The 17319-nt window shown below is 55.2% G+C and overlaps 1 protein-coding gene and 1 long non-coding RNA gene across 4 annotated transcripts; one reads left to right on the top strand and one right to left on the bottom strand.

The window, feature by feature from the left end:
* Positions 1–2375: 2375 nt before the first annotated feature.
* Positions 2376–13599, bottom strand: LOC102087709 (G-protein coupled receptor 83). Of its 3 annotated transcripts, none has more exons than XM_065077319.1 (6): positions 13450–13599; positions 10227–11297; positions 9472–9597; positions 8249–8382; positions 4566–5174; positions 2376–3385 (listed from the first exon to the last, which is right to left on the bottom strand). In XM_065077319.1, exons 2-5 carry the CDS (start codon positions 10608–10610, stop codon positions 4580–4582), a joined length of 1239 nt encoding a protein of 412 aa, XP_064933391.1. In that variant the 5' UTR covers positions 10611–11297; positions 13450–13599; the 3' UTR covers positions 2376–3385; positions 4566–4579. The 3 variants fall into 3 exon arrangements, with proteins under 3 accessions (XP_064933391.1, XP_064933392.1, XP_064933390.1); XM_065077320.1 differs by having other exon boundaries at positions 2376–2844; positions 13450–13598; XM_065077318.1 differs by having other exon boundaries at positions 2398–5174.
* A 12-nt stretch (positions 13600–13611) lies between these two features.
* LOC110363866 (uncharacterized) lies at positions 13612–16381 on the top strand. The gene is made up of 2 exons (XR_002422239.2): positions 13612–13882; positions 14267–16381. It is a non-coding gene; the product is annotated as an uncharacterized LOC110363866 (long non-coding RNA).
* Positions 16382–17319: the final 938 nt, after the last annotated feature.

Raw genomic sequence — 17319 nt, 5'->3', positions numbered from 1 at the left:
CTGCAGGGTGGGACCAGGACCGGGGCTCTTTCAACAACAGTGGCTTCCCAGGGACTCTTCTCCCACCCTGCGCTCTCAGCTGGCCCAGCGGCCACGGGGCTGCCACAGCACTGGGCTGCGACCGGTGCCACGCGTCACCGCAGCTGCCCCAGCCAGGGCCGGTCTCAGGGCACAAAACCCACAGCAGCCACGGCCCAGCCCGGCTGGGAACGGGAACAGAACACCCGTCGGGTTGTGCTGGTCCCGGTTGGGAACTGCCCCCGGTCCCGTTGATCTCGGACACTGGGCTGCCGCCGGTGCCGCTCGGGAAGCTGTTCCCATAGCCGAGCAGCGTGTCTGAAGACAAACTGATGAATGTTTGAACACGTTTACCTGCTGAGCTGGCTCAGACCATGACTGTTCCAGCAAAGCAGAATTTCTTAGACTCTTTCGCAGCTCTCGTCTGGGTTGGCCCTGCAATCGCTGCAGCCTTGTGCCTGCAGCTCGGCAGAACCACACTCTCTTGCCCCTGTCACTGTGCCTTGCCCAAATCAAACAGCATGGCTCAGTTTATCTTCCTTTTTTATGTGGTGCATCCTACTCTCCGCCCGAACGCTGCTGAGAGTGCTGCTGTGGCAGTCGGGGCATCCTCAAGTGATACATGAGCCTGGAAGGAACAGGCAAAGCGTGCGAGGCTCTGAATCTCATTCGGGCATTGATAATTACCAGTGTAGATAGCTGAGCCATTACGGAGATGCAATACAGTCAGCCCTTGCATCATGCCCATTTAGGGGAGAAAAATCCAGCAATGAAGAGATGCTGCAGTTGACAGAACAAGGAAAAGCAGCTAGGTTGTTTTTCACAGCAAGAGGCAGCTAACTACATGGATGAGCAGAAGATCAAGGGAGCATGAAGAGAGGCACAGGTCTTTGGTTCATCCAGAAAAAAAAGTATTATAGCGCCATTTAAAGAAAGGAAGGAAGGGGAGAGGGGGGGAGAAAACACCAACTAAGAAATATTAAAGATGGACTCAACACAAGGTTCGGACACTTTAGCTCTTCTACTTGGCCCACAGCCACTGGACACGACAGGGGCTCCGGAACAGCTCTTCTACCCCAGGGCCGACGGGCAGGTACGGCTCCAAGGCTTGCCTGCTGCCTCCAGGAAACGCGGCTGTTCCTGAGGAGCCCAGCAGCAGGCGGTGCCAGCATCCTTGGACAAACACCTCGAGAAACCGCTGACAATTTCTTGTGTGGTACAACAGCACTGGGGATGGGATTTAATCCCCAGCTTGGCTTGTACCCCAGAATTTGCCAGCAGCAAAGCCAATTTTGTTTCAGAATCACAGCGAGAGCCATAGATTAATATTTCTCATGGAAGATGCCAGTGTTAGTGTTGTTGCTATGGTTATTTCACAGAAGCCCAAGATATAATGTGCGTATTGAAAGACCCATAGAATTATCTCTTCAGAAATGGTGTGTTTTGTGGGCATGGTGCATCGCACCACAGCCAAGGGAGGGCCCGGGGAGCGGGGCTGTGCCCGGGGCTGTGCCCGGGGCTGTGTCTGGGCTATGTCGGGGCTGTGCCGGGGCTGTGCCAGGGCTGTGGCCAGGGAGCAGGGCTGTGCCCGGGGCTGTGCCGGGGCTGTGCCGGGGCTGTGCCCGGGGCTGTGCCCGGGGCTGTGTCTGGGCTATGTCGGGGCTGTGCTGGGGCCGTGCCGGGGCCGTGCCGGGGCTGTGCCAGGGCTGTTCCCGGGGAGCAGGGCTGTGCCGGGGCTGTGCCGGGGCTGTGCCCGGGGAGCCAGGCTGTGCCGGGGCTGTGTCGGGGCTGTGCCAGGGCTGCGCCCAGGGAGCCGGGCTGTGCCCGGGGCTGTGCCGGGGCTGTGCTGGGGCTGTGCCGGGGCTGTGCCCGGGGCTGTGTCTGGTCTATGTCAGGGCTGTGCTGGGGCTGTGCCAGGGAGACGGGCTGTGCCGGGGCTGACGGTCCACATCAGCAATGCCACTCGGCACTGGGTCACACACAGAGCTTTGGGAGCCAGGATGCGATTCTCCACTTTCCTCTGTTCCTTCGTGCAACGTTTGCTCTGCGGGTGTTGCCCAAAGAGCCCCGGGAAGTTCTGTCACCTCTCAGGCTTTTCATGGCCCCGAGCTGCCGGCGCTCACTCGTGATTCCGCTCTCCGGTCACTGGGAGAAGCCCACTCACCATGAGTTATAACTGCATCTCATGTGCACCCTCAGCTTGCACTGAACACTTGTGCCACAGCAGCCAAAGGATGAAGGATGCTGGGTTTGCAGTCTTTGGGGAAACGTCTCTTAAACTTCAGAAGGTATTTGAGTGGAAAAGGGCTGCGACATTTCTGCAGTGGAAACTGAAAATTCCATACCCACAGCCAGCCTTTCCGCAGAGAATAAATAGTATTTTAATTGAATTAATATTTTAATGGAATACATGGTAGTCTGAGGGCCTTGCACTCTAAGTTGATGAGGAGTGAAGAACAGTAAAAAGGCAAATAACAGCTTCTCTGTAATAAGTAAATGAGGTGATGCTCATTAATTAGAGATGCTTTTAACACTTTGAAAAGCTCAGAAGGATGTGTTTTGAGTGCAAAGGGACACTGCAGTCTCCAGAGAGGGCAGTGCCTGTGCCCAGGCTGCCTTTGGTTCACGTGTCCAGGGAACTGGCCATTTCCAAGGGAAGTGCCTTGGGGCTCCTGTCTCCATGGATTCTGCTGCACTCAGGATCCGCTGCTCTGCTCTGCTCTGCTCTCCTTGTGCAGGTGCTGTGGTGAATCCCCAGGGTGCAGGGACGTGGCCAAGTGGGGTCACCTGGAAGGGACCACCCCCCTTCTCTCCAGTTCCTTCTCACTGTGCAAACGGGGAAAAAACAGTCAATGCTTAGATTCCCTTCTTTGTCTGACCGACCCTCCCCTGGAAGGTGGTGGGAGCACATCATGGTCCCCACCAGCCACCCAGGTCCCCCTGTTTCCTCCCAAGGCAGCAGCTCAGTCCCAGGGCAGAGCAGGAGCATCCCCGACCCCAAAACTGCTGAAAACCGTCACCTGGGGGTCACCAACTAGACCAAGCCCAGCGCCCTCAGCCGCCCCTCACAGGACGTTCCTTCCAGCCCCTCACCAGCTTCTTTGCTCTCTTGGGGACACATTCCGGGACCTTCACCCCTTCTGAGATCGCGGGCCCAGAACGGCACAGTGCTCCAGGTGAGGCTGCACCAACGCTGCACTCTCCCGATCCAAAGCAGTCTGTTTGGGGTTTTCTTGCTGGGAGTACAGCATGTCCCTAGGAATTTCAGGCCTGAGGACCAGTGTGTGGCCACCCCAGCTGCAGCCCCGGTGTCACCACTGAGCACGTACCCGTCACCAGCACCGAGGTCCGAAGGATTAACCAGGGCCTGTTGGAGCTCAGAACACACAGCGCTTTATTCCCACAAAGGACTTATGACTATTGAACCCACCGTCTGGACGGACAGGTGAGTAACAATAATTTTTCCCTCTTTTGTCTCTGTGCTGCTCAAGCTCACCAGGGACGCTGGGGAGAAGTCTGGCCCCCGTGGTCTCGGTGCGGTTCTCAAGGGGGTGGTGTGATGGAGAAGGGACATCGTGGCCAGGCCAGGTCCTGCTCCCCAGTGCCCGGCCGCTGCAGCACTTCTGGGTTCTTCTGCGTCTATTGCCTCTTTTCCCTGTCTTTTTCTTTCTTTTCCTCTCTCAGGCACTACATCTTCCCTTCGCTCTGTGGCTCTTTTTGACCTGCCTCCCCAGCGCAGCTGCATTACATTCTTTTTCCCAGGACTGTAAAGAAAACCTTCTCAGTCTGAGTCAATTCTGTTGTTTAAATGAAACTCTTTTACAGCAAATAGTAATTTGGAGGATGATTTCATTCTTCCGTTAGTGAATGCTACAGCTCTGATGACAATTTTTGCAGCCTTTTGTTTAGTGCCAGGGTAGGTTTATTTCCTGAACAAATCTATTTATCACAGAAACAAAAAGAAATTCTCAATGGACTGGATTTATCCACCCAAGAGCCACCTGAGGCTGCTGTGCCGATGCCCGGTGAGCGCCCCCTCCTCTGGAGCGGCGTGGGGACGAGCTGGGACAGATGGAGCGAGGGGGAAATTGCTATGGGCTGACCCTCGTTGCCGGGGGAGGCTTTGGCGTAACTTATCTGGTGAAAGCCTGTATGGCTGGAGTCACCCTGGATGTCCAGACAGGTGGGAGCGGGTCCTGCAGCTCTGCAGAGCCCCGCGTTGTGGCACGTTACGAGCTCCGGGAGGGGCCCGTGACTGGGGACAGCACGAGCAATGGCAGAAACCTGGGTCCCTGTCCCTCCGCTCGTCATCGGGTGGGAAGCCCCGACAGCAGATCCCCAGGTCTGCAGCCACCCACGTCCCCTGCGCGTCCCCGCTCTTGAGCAGCCGTGGGCTCACAGGGAGGGCTGGGGGCTCTGCTGCCCCCACCCAGCGCGGGGGATGCTGCTGTGGGACAAGGCAGCAGCGAGACCCCAGAGCCGCAGCAGCGATTCCGCAGGAGGAGCAGGGGACGCCCTTTGCTGTCCAGTGAATGCAGCGAACTCACCTGAGGCCCCCGGCTCACAGGTCGGTGTTGGCCGTGCGGGTGGTCCCGGGGGGGCACAGGCGCTCGGGGACAGGCCCCTGCGGGCCCCCCGGCTGCTGCAGCCAGGCCTGCCGGCACGACGGCCCCGCGGGCGGCAGCGCCTTGTCCTCCGCCCGGGGCACCTTCTGGCACATGCACAGCAGCGACTTGAGCTCCGCCCTGAAGCTCTCGTTCAGCCAGCAGTAGATGAACGGGTTGTAGCAGGTGCTGCTCATGGCGAACCAGTGCAGGGCAAAATAGAGGGCGTTCTTGGTCTTGATGCCGAGGCTGGAGATGAGCACCACGTAGCAGTTGAGAGGGAACCAGCAGACGGCAAAGACCACCACCACCAGCATCAGCATCTTGATGCTCTTCTTCTTGTTCCTGTGGTGGGTGATGTACTGCTGCGTGGTGACATCTCCGATGGCGTTGCGGAGCCACAACTTCTTGGCCAGGCGCGTGTAGGTGACAGTGATGATCAGCAGAGGCAGGAGGTAGAGGAGGAGAAAGGTTGACAGGTCCAGGTACTTCCAGACCAGCTCTGTGGGCTCAGGAAAATCGGGGAGGCACAAACTCCGGACAGTGGCTTCCCTTGAAAACAAACAAATACACACAGAGTGTGAGGCTGTTGCTGTGCAAACGGGCGCTGCTAACTTGGCAAACCACAGCGGGGCTTCCGTGCCCCGAGCGGGCACCCGACCCCTCGGCAGGAGCAGGAGCTGCTGCGGGAGCTGGGACCTCGGAGCCTGGACGGAAGGGGACGGGGCTGCTGGGGCCATGGGGAGGCAGCTCTCCGTCCTCCCCACCCACCATCCCGCTCCCATCAGGGCTTCAGGAGACCATTTTTTAAACTCTTATCGCTACCTCTTAAAACAGGCGTGATGATTAGAAAACCTAGTCACTTAACTCAAGTTTAACTTCTGATGGTTAGCTAACAAAAGAACCAAGTTTAACTCTATGTGACCGTTTATTTTAACTGCATTTTGATGACCTGTCACATTTAACCCAGCGGATCCAGTCTCACACTTGCTGGCCGCCAGCATCTCTGCAGAGCCACGTGTCCCCTGCGCATCCCGCAGCGGATGACTGCATGCGATGGAACATTAGGAGGAAGGAGCACTCGCACGTTGATTTCTGGTGGATGTTTTATCCTTTCCTTTTTTTCCTCTCCTTCTGTTATTCCATTTTGTCCTTTCTCCTCCACTTTTGTCCTCATCTCATTTGTATTCAGCACAGATTTTAGTCTCCATCAAGCTGCATTATTTGTTGCAGCATTGATTAATATCTTTAATATCCTGTTTTGACCTCCGGAGCTGGCTTTTGTACCACAAACAGAAGACGGCTTGAGCACGGGGGCTGCGTGCAGGGCTGTGCGGCTGCCGGGGGGACGACACGGGGCGCGGGAGCAGAGCGTGTGACCGCGGCCACAGGGACCTGGAGATGCTGCTCCAGAGGGGACCTGAGGCGGACGGGAATCATCCTTTCTGAACCCCGGTCCCGACCTTTTCCTCCCCAGGATCCGTCTGGCCGATGGCACAGCAAGATCAGCCCCTGCCTGCCAGATGGGACCTGCCCAAGGAACTGGCGATCTGGCAGGGAAGCAAGCAAGGTGACACTGCAGCGCAGCACCAGGGTGACACCGCAGCGGCACCAGACCCGCCACAGCCAAGGAGCAAAGCCACGGGGGAAGAGCAGCAGCGACGGGGGCAGCGGCACGTTCAGCCTGGAGCTCCGGAGGGCGTCAGGGCTGCGGGCAGGTGAGGGTGATGCTTCAGTGCGGCTGGAGCCTGAAAACACATCTGAAGAGCGCGGGCAGCAGTGTGACCCCACAGGTAACCAAAACCAGTCACTGTCCCTTCCCTCTCACCTTGGAATAAGGGCGCAGAGCACAATTATTTCAGGGAAGAGGCTGGTTGAGAGCACAACCAGTCAGGATGCTGTATTTTGGTAAATTCTGGTCCAGCGGTGAATGTGGCCACTGCAGCCAGAGGTTGGTGCTGGTGGAGCCCGTGTTCTCCCATCCCCAGCGCCACAACAGCTCCCTCAGCAGCCCCTGACGCGCAGGAGCTATTACCAGCTCTATTACAGCTGCGATTTTTATTCAATGGAAAGCAGGGATGAAAATAGCGCGTCCTGGAAGTCCTTATATCGCTGGACTGCCTCATGCCGATGCCGGGCTCGGTTTCCTCTGGCCATGCCAAGGGATGAGCAGAGACAGGTGCCACGAAACAGATAGCAGCGTTTGTTCATTCATGAGCAATTTGTGCAGTAATACCCGAGCACAGCTGCGCGGCAACGCAAGTACAGGAGTAACCCAGCACTTTGTTTACAAGGTCTGAGCAGTTGCAGATATCGTATCCCACACGGAGCAATCTCCCAGTCACATCAACCCCAGGCACGCGTAAGGAAGAGCTGCAAAGCCCCGCGTTCCTCTCCCGTCTCATGTGCCCTCTCACAAACAGCAACACAGAACCCGTGCAGCCATTCAAACGCTCCCTGCCGTGCTGACGGGAGAGAAGTGGCTGTGCCGGGGGAAGAAAGATATTTGTCCTTTATGCAGAACCTCAATATCTATGACAGAAATCTTTCTCCTTCTTCCCATTCCTGTCTCCTAACCCAGCTCCTGGGGCCGCTGCTCTCAGGTTGAAAACACTGTTCGCTGTAAGATTATCCCTTTGGGCTCCAGTCTGGCATTCCTGTGAAATGTGGCACCAGCAGCGTGGCGCACCATGAGAAAACACCCCCTGTGCTGCATTATGGACTGGTTTCTAGCCAGGAGCAGTCGTAGCAATGCCACAGGCTGGCGGGGACAAGAGGACCAGAATAGGTTGGGTACCACGGAGGAAAAGAGGATTGCAAGGGCAAACCATCCTGGCTCTCTGTTTTGCCCTGACAGCAATGAATGCCATCACTGACCAGCTGGAATGGGGGGAAGACACACTTCTGTTTCTCTCTTGTTTTTTAAATTTTTTTTCCCCTCCAGATCAGAAACTTCACTTTCTCCTGATACTCCAGAGTCCTCACGTGGCTGTGAAATCCCACTTCACCTCCTTGTAGCAGCTGCTGCTGCTGTGTGCAGCCGCGCAGGGCTGCTGGGGCGCAGCAGAGCGCACGCACGCCGCCTCGCCCCCCGCCCCAGCGCCGCTCCTCGCTGCCCTTCGCTGCAGGGAGGAGGGGGGGCTCCTCTTCTGCTTTTCTTGTTCACGTTGGGCATCAGCCCAAGCCTCAAGCTTCAAGGAAGGCTGGTCCCCTTTCATAAACCCAGATGGGTGGAATGCGAGGTGTGAATCAGCCTATGAACTCCTGCAGCCCCGGGGTTCGTGCCCCTGCCGCCCTGCAACGGCGGGGCTCTCCTCCCTGTTCGTGCTGTATAGTCTTGCTAAACTCATGTTACACCATGAGTTTTATGTTCTTTTTCAAACTGCAGCCCCGTCTCTCTCTTCCCTGTCCGCCTGCGCAAGCTGGCTGGACCTGCCTCACCCGGTCTGAGCGAGCACGAGGGGGAAAGAAAGGAAATGCCCTCAGGAGAAAACAGCCTTTTGGGACAAAGCATCTGCCGTGGGCAGTGAGGTTTCACCCCCACGCAAATCCCCCGTTCCACTCTGTCCTCGGCAGCCCCAGCGCTGCAGAGGGTACCGGACCAGTTCAGGAGGGAAATACCTCACCTGTAGTGATACTGGAACAGCTTCTGGTAGATGGCGTGGGGCAGGGAGAAGCAGGCTGCCAGCAGCCACATCACAGCGATGCTCAGCGCTCCCTTCGTCAGCGACATCCTCTGCTTCAGCGGGTTCAGGATGACCTGCGGCAGAGACGGCACCGTAACGCCGGTCCCGCCGACAGCAGAGTCCCCTGCCCATGGCGCGCAGCGGGGGAACCGCTGACACGAGCTAACACTGCTCAGAAAATGACGGCAGCGATCAGGAAAATGGCCTATTACTGTGACCTGGAAAATGGGAAACCTTGACTGTTCGGTCTGCTCAGCAGCGCTTTCAAATAAACTGCTGTTCTGTGAGGACCATTTTACTTAAACTGTGGGTTCCATTCGGTAAGAAAAAAAAGACATCTACACAACTCTTCACTTACGGGTATGTTTGTCTGTTCTATACCAATTACATAAAGATATGTCTCCTGTTCTAGCTAAACCTACGAAGCTGAGACCTCTTCTCTTTTGAGGCAGTAACTCACCTTTTATGATTTTGTCTTTGATAGATGAAAAGGTAAAGAGCTTATAAAATCTGGGAGTCTGGAAGATGATACTATTTGGCCTCCCAGTATTTTCAACCCAGGTTTCCTACTCTGCCGCTCCCCTTTACGCAGCTCCAGCACCAGTTCTGTAAATATACCATAGGACTTTAGTGTCAGAGTATCTTTTTCCGCCCTGAGACAGTGAGCTGAGGATTGCTGCCACCTCCAGCTGTCCTGCAGCGTGATGGCGCAGCAAATGCCCACACTGGTATTCTGTGTGTTTTGGGTGGTGAACCGAAAGCTCGGAAGAGCTCCCTGTGCAGCTGGAGGAACCCGCGGCACCGGCGGGGGCTCCGCTGTCCTTCCAGCCACGTACGGCAAAGCCTCTCGGATCAGCTTGCCTGGCCATACCTGGGGGCCACGCTAGACCTGGCCTTCTAAAAACTATGTGAAAGATGCATCCTCACTCTTTTCCACTGGAAGTCTGGCAGTGTCCTGTGAAACCTGGGATGCTGCACTTGGTTATTCCCCCCTCCAAGTCCATCCGGCCTTTGACTCTGACACACAAGGGTTGTCTTTCAGTTTAGCTCCAGAGCCCTCTCACCAGGTGTGGGTTAATGCCCAAGGTGCAGCCACCTTGGCTTGGCCAGGCCTGAGCGGGGCTTGGGAAGAGCCTTGAGTGGGAGGGCGGGCGGCGCTGTACCTGGTGCCTGTCCAGGGCGATGGCCGTCAGCGTCAGCGTGGAGACGTGCAGCGAGCAGTACTGCACGAAGCGGCTGATGTGGCACATCGCCTTTCCAAAGACCCACGTGCTGTTCACAAACCGAACCTGAAACCCAACGAAAGAAGAGCTACATTTGATTTGAAAACACCTTCACATAAGCGCTTACAAGGTCAAAACCCACAGATTAAATGAGCGGTGCTGCTGCAGCCCTCCTGGCTTGTTCACATAAACACCATTTGTGAACAGCAGTAATAACTTTTTGATTATACTAACAACTATCTTCGGAAAAAGTGGACCGAGCGCTTTCAGGGAAGACTTTACCAAACTTGCACCTCTGAAGAGCCTGACTACTTTCTTCCAACCACCTAAGTATGACTGGTATTTGAGTTGTCTTGACCCACTAAGTTTTAAGTGTGACTCTCTAGTGCTCTCCAGCGTGTATGTTAAAAGTACAAGCTAATCCAGGCACTTATTCTGCATTCCCCAAGAAGCTCTTGCTGTGGTTTGGTGATGTGCTTGGAGAGATTTTGGAGCCTTTGAGGAGTTACAGAGTCTAAGGGAGCAAAGGGAGCCCACAGGCTCCTGAACGGCACTTTAGGGTTGTCTGCTAGACTTGGTGGTGCTGGGTTCGCGCCTCAGTCCTGGGTTCGCGTGCACAGGAGGCTGTGACCACCAGGCAGAGCTTCCTGGGGACACTCCCCTCCTGCGGAAGGGACAGCACAGCGGCCGCTTACCAGGGTGAAAGGCGTGTTGAGCAGCGTGATCATAATGTCAGACACGGCCAAGTTGACGATGAAAAGGCTGGTGGCCGAGTGCATCCTCTTGTTCTTCAGCACCACGTGGCACACCAGCGTGTTCCCAAAGAGAGACATGATGATGATCACCGAGTACGCCACGATTAGGAGGGCTTTCACTGTTGGTTTCTGGGATTCTGGCTCATATTTAGCCAGCTCAGCAAACTTCTCCCACTCAACGATGCGGCTGTCTGTCCAGTTGAAGGTGGTCCTGTTGGTTGCTTGGTAGACTGACATGAGCTTGGCCAAGGAAGAGGAATGGTCCAGCTCCTCCAGAAGCCCCACGGCCTGCGAGCTGTGCGACTGGAGCAGCAAGCGAGGCATGGCGGGTCCACGCAGCCCTCACTGAGCCCGGGGCTGCCGGGACCACGGCTCCGGTGGGCACAGCGAGCGATGCCGCAGCTCCAGCTGCCCGGCTCGCCAGGAGGCTGGTGCAGATGCAGCTGCCATTGCAAACACCTTAAGTGGCGAAGCTGGAGGATGCGATGGGCTCTCCGGGGCAGAGGCGGCACAGCGAGCAGTTCCAGCTGCAGGGTGGGAAGGGGCTGGTTTGGGACCACACAGACTCAGCCCCTTCATGGACCATGAGGAGCCGCAGCTCCGCAGGCAGGCTGGAGAGAAGAACCAGTTATTACATGTAGCAAAGGCAGGAAAGCCTCAGGTGGCGTTTGAAGTTGGTTTAATCCCACGTCAGCATTTTCTTCTTTGTTCTCACCTGAGGCCATTTTCCCTCCAAGTTTCAGAAGGCTGCGCTGCTGGGGTTTTCATCCTCTACTTCAAAATATCCAGTTCTTTTCTGTTGAAAGGCAAAGGCAGAGCCGCTTGGGGATCAGGTTTAGGAGCACAGGTAGCTTCTGTCTGCTTCTCACCCCAGCAGTTATCCTAAAGCGATCCAGAACCCAGAAATCACATCAGAAGCTGGGTGACTTCAGTCTCTCTCATGTTTTCTTCTCCAAACAACAACTGAATTCTGCTTCCAGTGGTTCAGCTCCAGTGAGGAAACAGCCTTTCCTGCAAAAAGCGAGACTTAGCGGTAGAGGCACGAACTCAGAGGAGCCACCGACACCATGCACGAGCAAACCCCCACGCAGCGCTGGATACACAAGAACCATTCCCCAGAGACAAAAGTATCAGCTTCCTCACCTCTACCCATGTCCATTTGTAGGTATTTCTGGTGACTCTACATTGCGTTGATCTACTGATGTTAGGCGGAACCTACTAACTCCGCACACTGGTATTTACAGACCTGCTACATGAGGCAGGAGAAAGCCATTTAGAAGCTCTGTCAGTTCTCCGAGAGGGTGGCTGGTTTCTTTGGTACGTGCCATTCCCGGCAAGCCCCACGCTGTGTGCACAGATCGATGGACCTCACGCTGTGTGAGGGATCAATAATCAGCTTTCAAAGCTCTGAACGGCTTCCTGACACCTCCCACTCAGCAGACCCCAAACCAACATGCTGCCCACTCACAGTGTGGCCTCAGCTGCAAACACCCTCCGGCAAGAGTCAGAGATTGGCTGTTTTCTGATGGACATGGGGTGCAGTGGCTGTGCGTGTTTGTACCCATACATTCCCATAGGACAATCCTCTTTGGCTTGGCTGCTTACTCTGGGGAGTGTGGGAGGACCTACAAGAAGGTGCCTCTCCAAAGAGGCTCCAGAACCACATCCCTCGGGGCTGCCGAAGGAAGGGCAGACGGGCCCCGAGGCCCAGGCAGCCCTGCGAGTTTATCCCCGTGGGCAAGGCGCAGAGGACTCCACACCTCCTGTTGTCTCAGGTGTACCCTGAGGATGCCGCGGTGCACAGCAGCTCCCGGCGGCAGCGGCACCGAGCTGTAGGGGCAGCGCAGCGTGTGTGTGATAAAGAAATGTGATTTTAGACAGCTCCAGCTGAACCACTTTGATCTTTGAACAAGCACAGCTGGAATATTCATGCTGCACTGAAATGCCACCGCGGCTTGAGAGAGGATGCTGTAGCATGAAACCACCTATTGTCTTCCCTGCATCAATTTACATTAGGTTCTCATGTGGAAACTTGTCTTTGCTGCTGTGAGATAGGGCTGAGTTTCAAGAAACTGCTATAAAGCTCAGGTCAAATCAGATTTGCAGCCCTGTGCTTCACACCGGTATGTGGCAAGAAGAAACCTTGCACAGATTATTCCATTTTAAAGAGCCAAAGAGGTTTTCTCAAGTGCCCATGTGATTGAGAAGCCCATTTCTCAAGGACTACCTGCCGGACTCGCACCCTGGAGTAGCTCACAGTGATAAGGGAACAATGGCCTTAAATGTGGACGTCCCTTCTCCCTCACTACACACAGCCGTTTCTCTTGTGTCTGTGTCCAGGTCCCTGCACAATCAAATCAAAAAGCTGATCCATCTGAAAATTAAATGAACAGTGTTTTCAGCTGGGTTGGTCTCCTGATGTGACCCACGGCACGGCTGAACCTTGTTCTGCCCAGGGGAGGCACTAGGAGCAAACACCCCAGGAGAAAGGAAGAGCTCGAGATGATGCAGCTATAACCTGATTTTCTAGCACGGAATTTCTCCTCAGATCTCTGTATCCAGTCAAACATTGTTTTCAGTAACTGCTGAAGCTCCCAGCACTGGCTGCTGCCTCGGACAAGACCACAGGTGCAGCAGAGAGGACGCTCCTGTTCTCTGAGGAAGTGTGGGTTTAAACACAGGTTATCCCGATGAGTTGAAATGCTCTGGTTCCATGCAGTACGAGAGTTTAGCTTCCAGTTTTTACAACCTGGTTGGATCTGAGGGACCAGAGAGGAAGTGCCACCTCGGGACAACTTCTCCCAGCTCCTCCAGCACCTGGTTCACGCGGGCTGGCTGAACACCCCTAGCTGCCTCCGCAGTGACTTCTTCCCATGCAGAAACATTAACCTCCCACTCTAACAAATTTAAAGACACCTTTGCAGCCCCGGCCTGCCCGGCGGTTTGAACCCTGAGCAGAGACCCGCGTTCCGCTCACGGAACCAGGTGAATCCCCACCCGAGGGCACGCACGCTGCAGGCACCGGTTACCCGCGGTTTCCAGCAAAGCCCCAGGAGAACGCGGCCCCGCGGCACTCACCCCCCGGCACTCGCCCCCCCGGCAATTGCACCGCAGCACTCGCCCCCCGGCACTAACGCCCCAGCACCCGAGCCCCAGCACTTACCCCTCAGCACTGGCCCCCGGCACTCGGCCCCGCCAGCAGCGCATCCCCGGCTCCGCGGGGCGGCGGCTCCGGCTCCGGTACCGAACCCCGCACGTGCGGCCGGGCGGGTGCGGACCCGCCAATCCGCGGGCGGGGCGGGGCCCGGGAGCGGCCACCGCTCCATTCACAAAAAAGCTCCGGGCGCGCCCGCTGTCTCCCCCGCGTGTTCCCCCCCGGAGGTGGCGAGGGCGGCTGCGGCGCTGCCGGGCGGGGACACGGCCCCGCGGGGAACGCGCCGCAGGTCCCCGCTCTACGCTGCCCCCGGCCCGTGCCGGCGGTTCCCCGCTCCCCCCGCCCCCCGCCGCGGGGCACGGCCGCCCGCACCCGCCGCCGCTCCAGGGAACACGATTTGGCTCCGGGCCTGTACACATCTGATGGGAAGGCAACGGCACGGGTTAGTGACTGTTTTGGATTTATTGCTGTGCCACAGCTTTGCATATACTTTGTCCAAAGACAGAAGTTCCCAGCAGAGGTACCTTTGTAGGAATCGTAACTCCTCTGTTCCTCTGTGGCATTTTAGCAAAGAGCTGCTTACAAATTTCGTGTTATTCTTTCGTTTTAGAAGTATAAGAAGCAGCAGATAGAGTGCTTGATGCTTGTAGTGAAAATTGTCACTGTTCCTTTTGAAGACAAGCTGTTTGTAAGTTGTTCTGGAAAAGGAACAGGATGCTTTTCTCCCAAGAGACTTGGCTGGTCTGAAAAGTCATTAACAGGAATAGAATAATATCAGCTGGAATAACATCTCGTTTTTTCTTTTTCCTTCCACGTGGGTTGCCAGAACACACAGGAGCTGATGCGAGGATGACGGTCTGATCCCCTCCCCACGCTCGCTCCCAGACCAGCTGGCGTGGAAAGTTGGTGCCTGTGCCACTTTTCTGACGGGCAGTGTTGAAAAGCGCGCTGTGAAGCCCAGTGAGCTCGGTGGGATCTGGTGCTGGTTCCCCGGGGCTGTGCACAAGTCCTCGGGCAGGGCCGGGCAGAGCTGCGGCACCTGCGGCACCTGGTGAGGACGCGGCGAGTGCTGAGGAGCCGAGCCCGGCAGAGCTGCCGCACTGCGGGTGCCAGACCAGGCTGGGCGCCCAGCCCGGGCCCTCCCACCTCTTCATCCCACGGTGGGGGCGAGAGGATGAGCGAGTGGTTGCGTGGTCCCCGTTGCCGGCTGGAGTGAAAGCACCAGCACTAGTCCAGAGCACCCGTGTCTGCAGAGACACCCGCCATTAACCAACGGACAAAACCAAACCTTGCAAAAATCCCCAAGCCTGAATTTCTGACATGAGGCTCTTAGTGGATTTTCAGCACTGGTAGACTGTTCTGAGTAAGTGTTCTTCCCACGTCTGGATTCCTCTTGGCAGATGCTGACACAGAAATGTGAGAAGAAAAAAAAAAAAAACACCACAAAAGGCAATTTATATTTCAGACAGACATTAGAAGACACTTTTTTACACTGGAGATTATTGTCTTTCTCATTTTGCAGGCTGTGTCACTCACACCTACCCTAAAAACAAATAAGGATGGTTCTGCATTCTGCCCAGTTCCAGTCTCCCCTGGGATCTCCTGATCCCTCCTGTGGCTCCGTTCCCACTGTCCCTTTCTTGCCTGGTACCCCAGGATGTGTCACCCGAGGTGCAGGTGGCTCATGGGTCACGTCACGTCTTGCCGGGACCGCCTGTCCTGGCCCCGGCTCTCCAGCGCGTTTGAGGCCTCTGCCAAGGCAGGAAACGGTCAGGAGAACTTAAACATTTTCACTGTTTTCCCAGTTTGGGTGTGTTTGCCATGGAACAGACGGAGCACCCCAGTTTGCAACACATCGGCCAGGGGCCTTTTGAGAAACCAGTGAAGATCTTCCTCGTAAACAGGAGAAAAAGAGAGCGAAGACAGAGATAGGAATTCCTTCTGTGGGAGGAAAGATATATATATACATATATATACACATATGATGTGTGTTTTTCCAGAGAATCAGTTCTTTGCCCAAAGTGTTGTATTTATTGCTTCCCAGGGTCTCAAAGCTGCTCCAGTTCAAGGTTGTGGAACAGCTCCAGTTGCTTGCAGCAGCAGCAGAATGAAGTCTTGTATTTGCCATGCTGTTTTCTTGCCTGAGGGCTGTAGAAAGGACATGCTGTGCATTTACAACAAGATGCATCTGCTTTTTTTTCCCCTGAAGTCTCTCTCATCATGAGTGTGAGGTTCCCGTGCATCTGAAGTCATTTCTTTTTCCTCTTACATTTTTCTTGCCTGGCACAAATTATTACCAGCTGTATAACTGCGAGTACATTCAAAGAGTAAAGGTATGAGTTCAGTCTAATCAAACCTCCAGCAAAATCCCAGGCACATAATCTTTCTCCAGGTGCAAATTATTTAATTACAGGTGTGTGCTAGAACCTCTTGAAACACTCCAGCACCCACTGGTTGGAGAATTAAAACGGGTCTGGGTGCTGCTGCAGATGACCCGAACATCTGTTTGCAACCTGAAATCCAAGCAGAGGCTGAAGTCATTGCCAGACACGTTTCCAAAGGCATGGTTCAAAGCATTTGACTGAAATCACGCCATTTTAGCTGAATTCATAGCAGTGAAACGTGCCATGCGTTTGTTTTACCGGTCCCGTGGTGCTGGTGGTTGAAGTGGCGCTGGCGCTGCCCCGCAGCAGCCACTGCTGTCCCGCACACGCTGTGGACCTGTCGCTCCTGTGCTTTCCCTTTCCTTAGACAACGGTCGAAATGCCGCTTGCCTGACTTTTTACCTCTTGGAAAACGCTTTAGGAGCAGGGACGGCTGTGTTGAGGCACAAAATTACTTTGAGTTTTTTGCCTCTTTTTCTTGGGCAAAATTCAAGTTACCTGCCTGGCTCTGGGGAGACTTCACAGGCTGGAGATATTAAAGACATTCAGTATCTTTCCTTCTTGTGTCTTACTGTTGAATGTCAGAAGGTCTTGTTGTCTCCTGGAGGGCTGGATGCCCTCTAGACAGATGAATTAATAACGCTGCAGATGCACAGGCAGCGGAGGCATCGTAATTTAGAGCCGCAAGAGCTCCTTTTGCTCTCAAATATCCGTGTCTACTGTCACCACCAGATTTTAAGGCACACAAGGCAGAGCTGAAGCCCTGCAGTGTCTGTTGCCATGCCTGTTCGGTGTGCGCGGGCGGGCAGCGCGGGGCCCCTCGCCCCTTCTCGCTGCCCAGACTCACATCTGCACAGCGCCCGGGTTCACCGCGGCAGCGCGGCCGGGTGGAACTGATGACTGTGACCTGCGGCGCAAGAGCTTCCAGCAGCCGCTTCCGTCGCCCCAGTGTCCCACCTGAGCTCGGCTGGCGGGGCGCGGACTAACCAGCCTCCCCCGGCCCGCCTGCTCGGCCGCGGCTTTCCTCACCCGGGACAAACACATCAGACAGCCCAACCACCGGCATCTCACATCTAAAACCGAAACTACAGCCACGTTTTACATTCTTCTGCTATGTTAAATCAAAATACGGTTCAGGTGGCAGGAGCTGGGAAGTGCAAACTGACCTTCCAGCGGCACCGAGGCACAATTTCCCCAGGGTCAGGGTGTGATCTGGCATCAGCTGCCCCTCTAAACAGGAACAGTGCTTTCAAACACGTTATTTCAGATTAGTCTGCCATTAGCATATATTTTAAATAGCACTTACATTCATCATAAGCAAGTGGTTGGAGGAGTAAGTTACAAAACGGGCTTCAAAAGGAGAAATAAGAAAAGAGCAACAATGCGATAGCAATTGCATTTGATTTTCTGTGGACAGTTACAATTTAGACTTTATTATTCAAAATACAAATGGCAAGTACGTAATAGCTACTAATAATGGAACTTGAGAGTGGCT

The sequence above is a fragment of the Columba livia genome, chromosome 12, assembly GCF_036013475.1.
Source record: "Columba livia isolate bColLiv1 breed racing homer chromosome 12, bColLiv1.pat.W.v2, whole genome shotgun sequence".
Taxonomy (NCBI): Eukaryota; Metazoa; Chordata; class Aves; order Columbiformes; family Columbidae; genus Columba; species Columba livia.
Note: the sequence above shows the minus strand (reverse complement) of the source record. Positions and strands in the feature narration are given on the sequence as shown.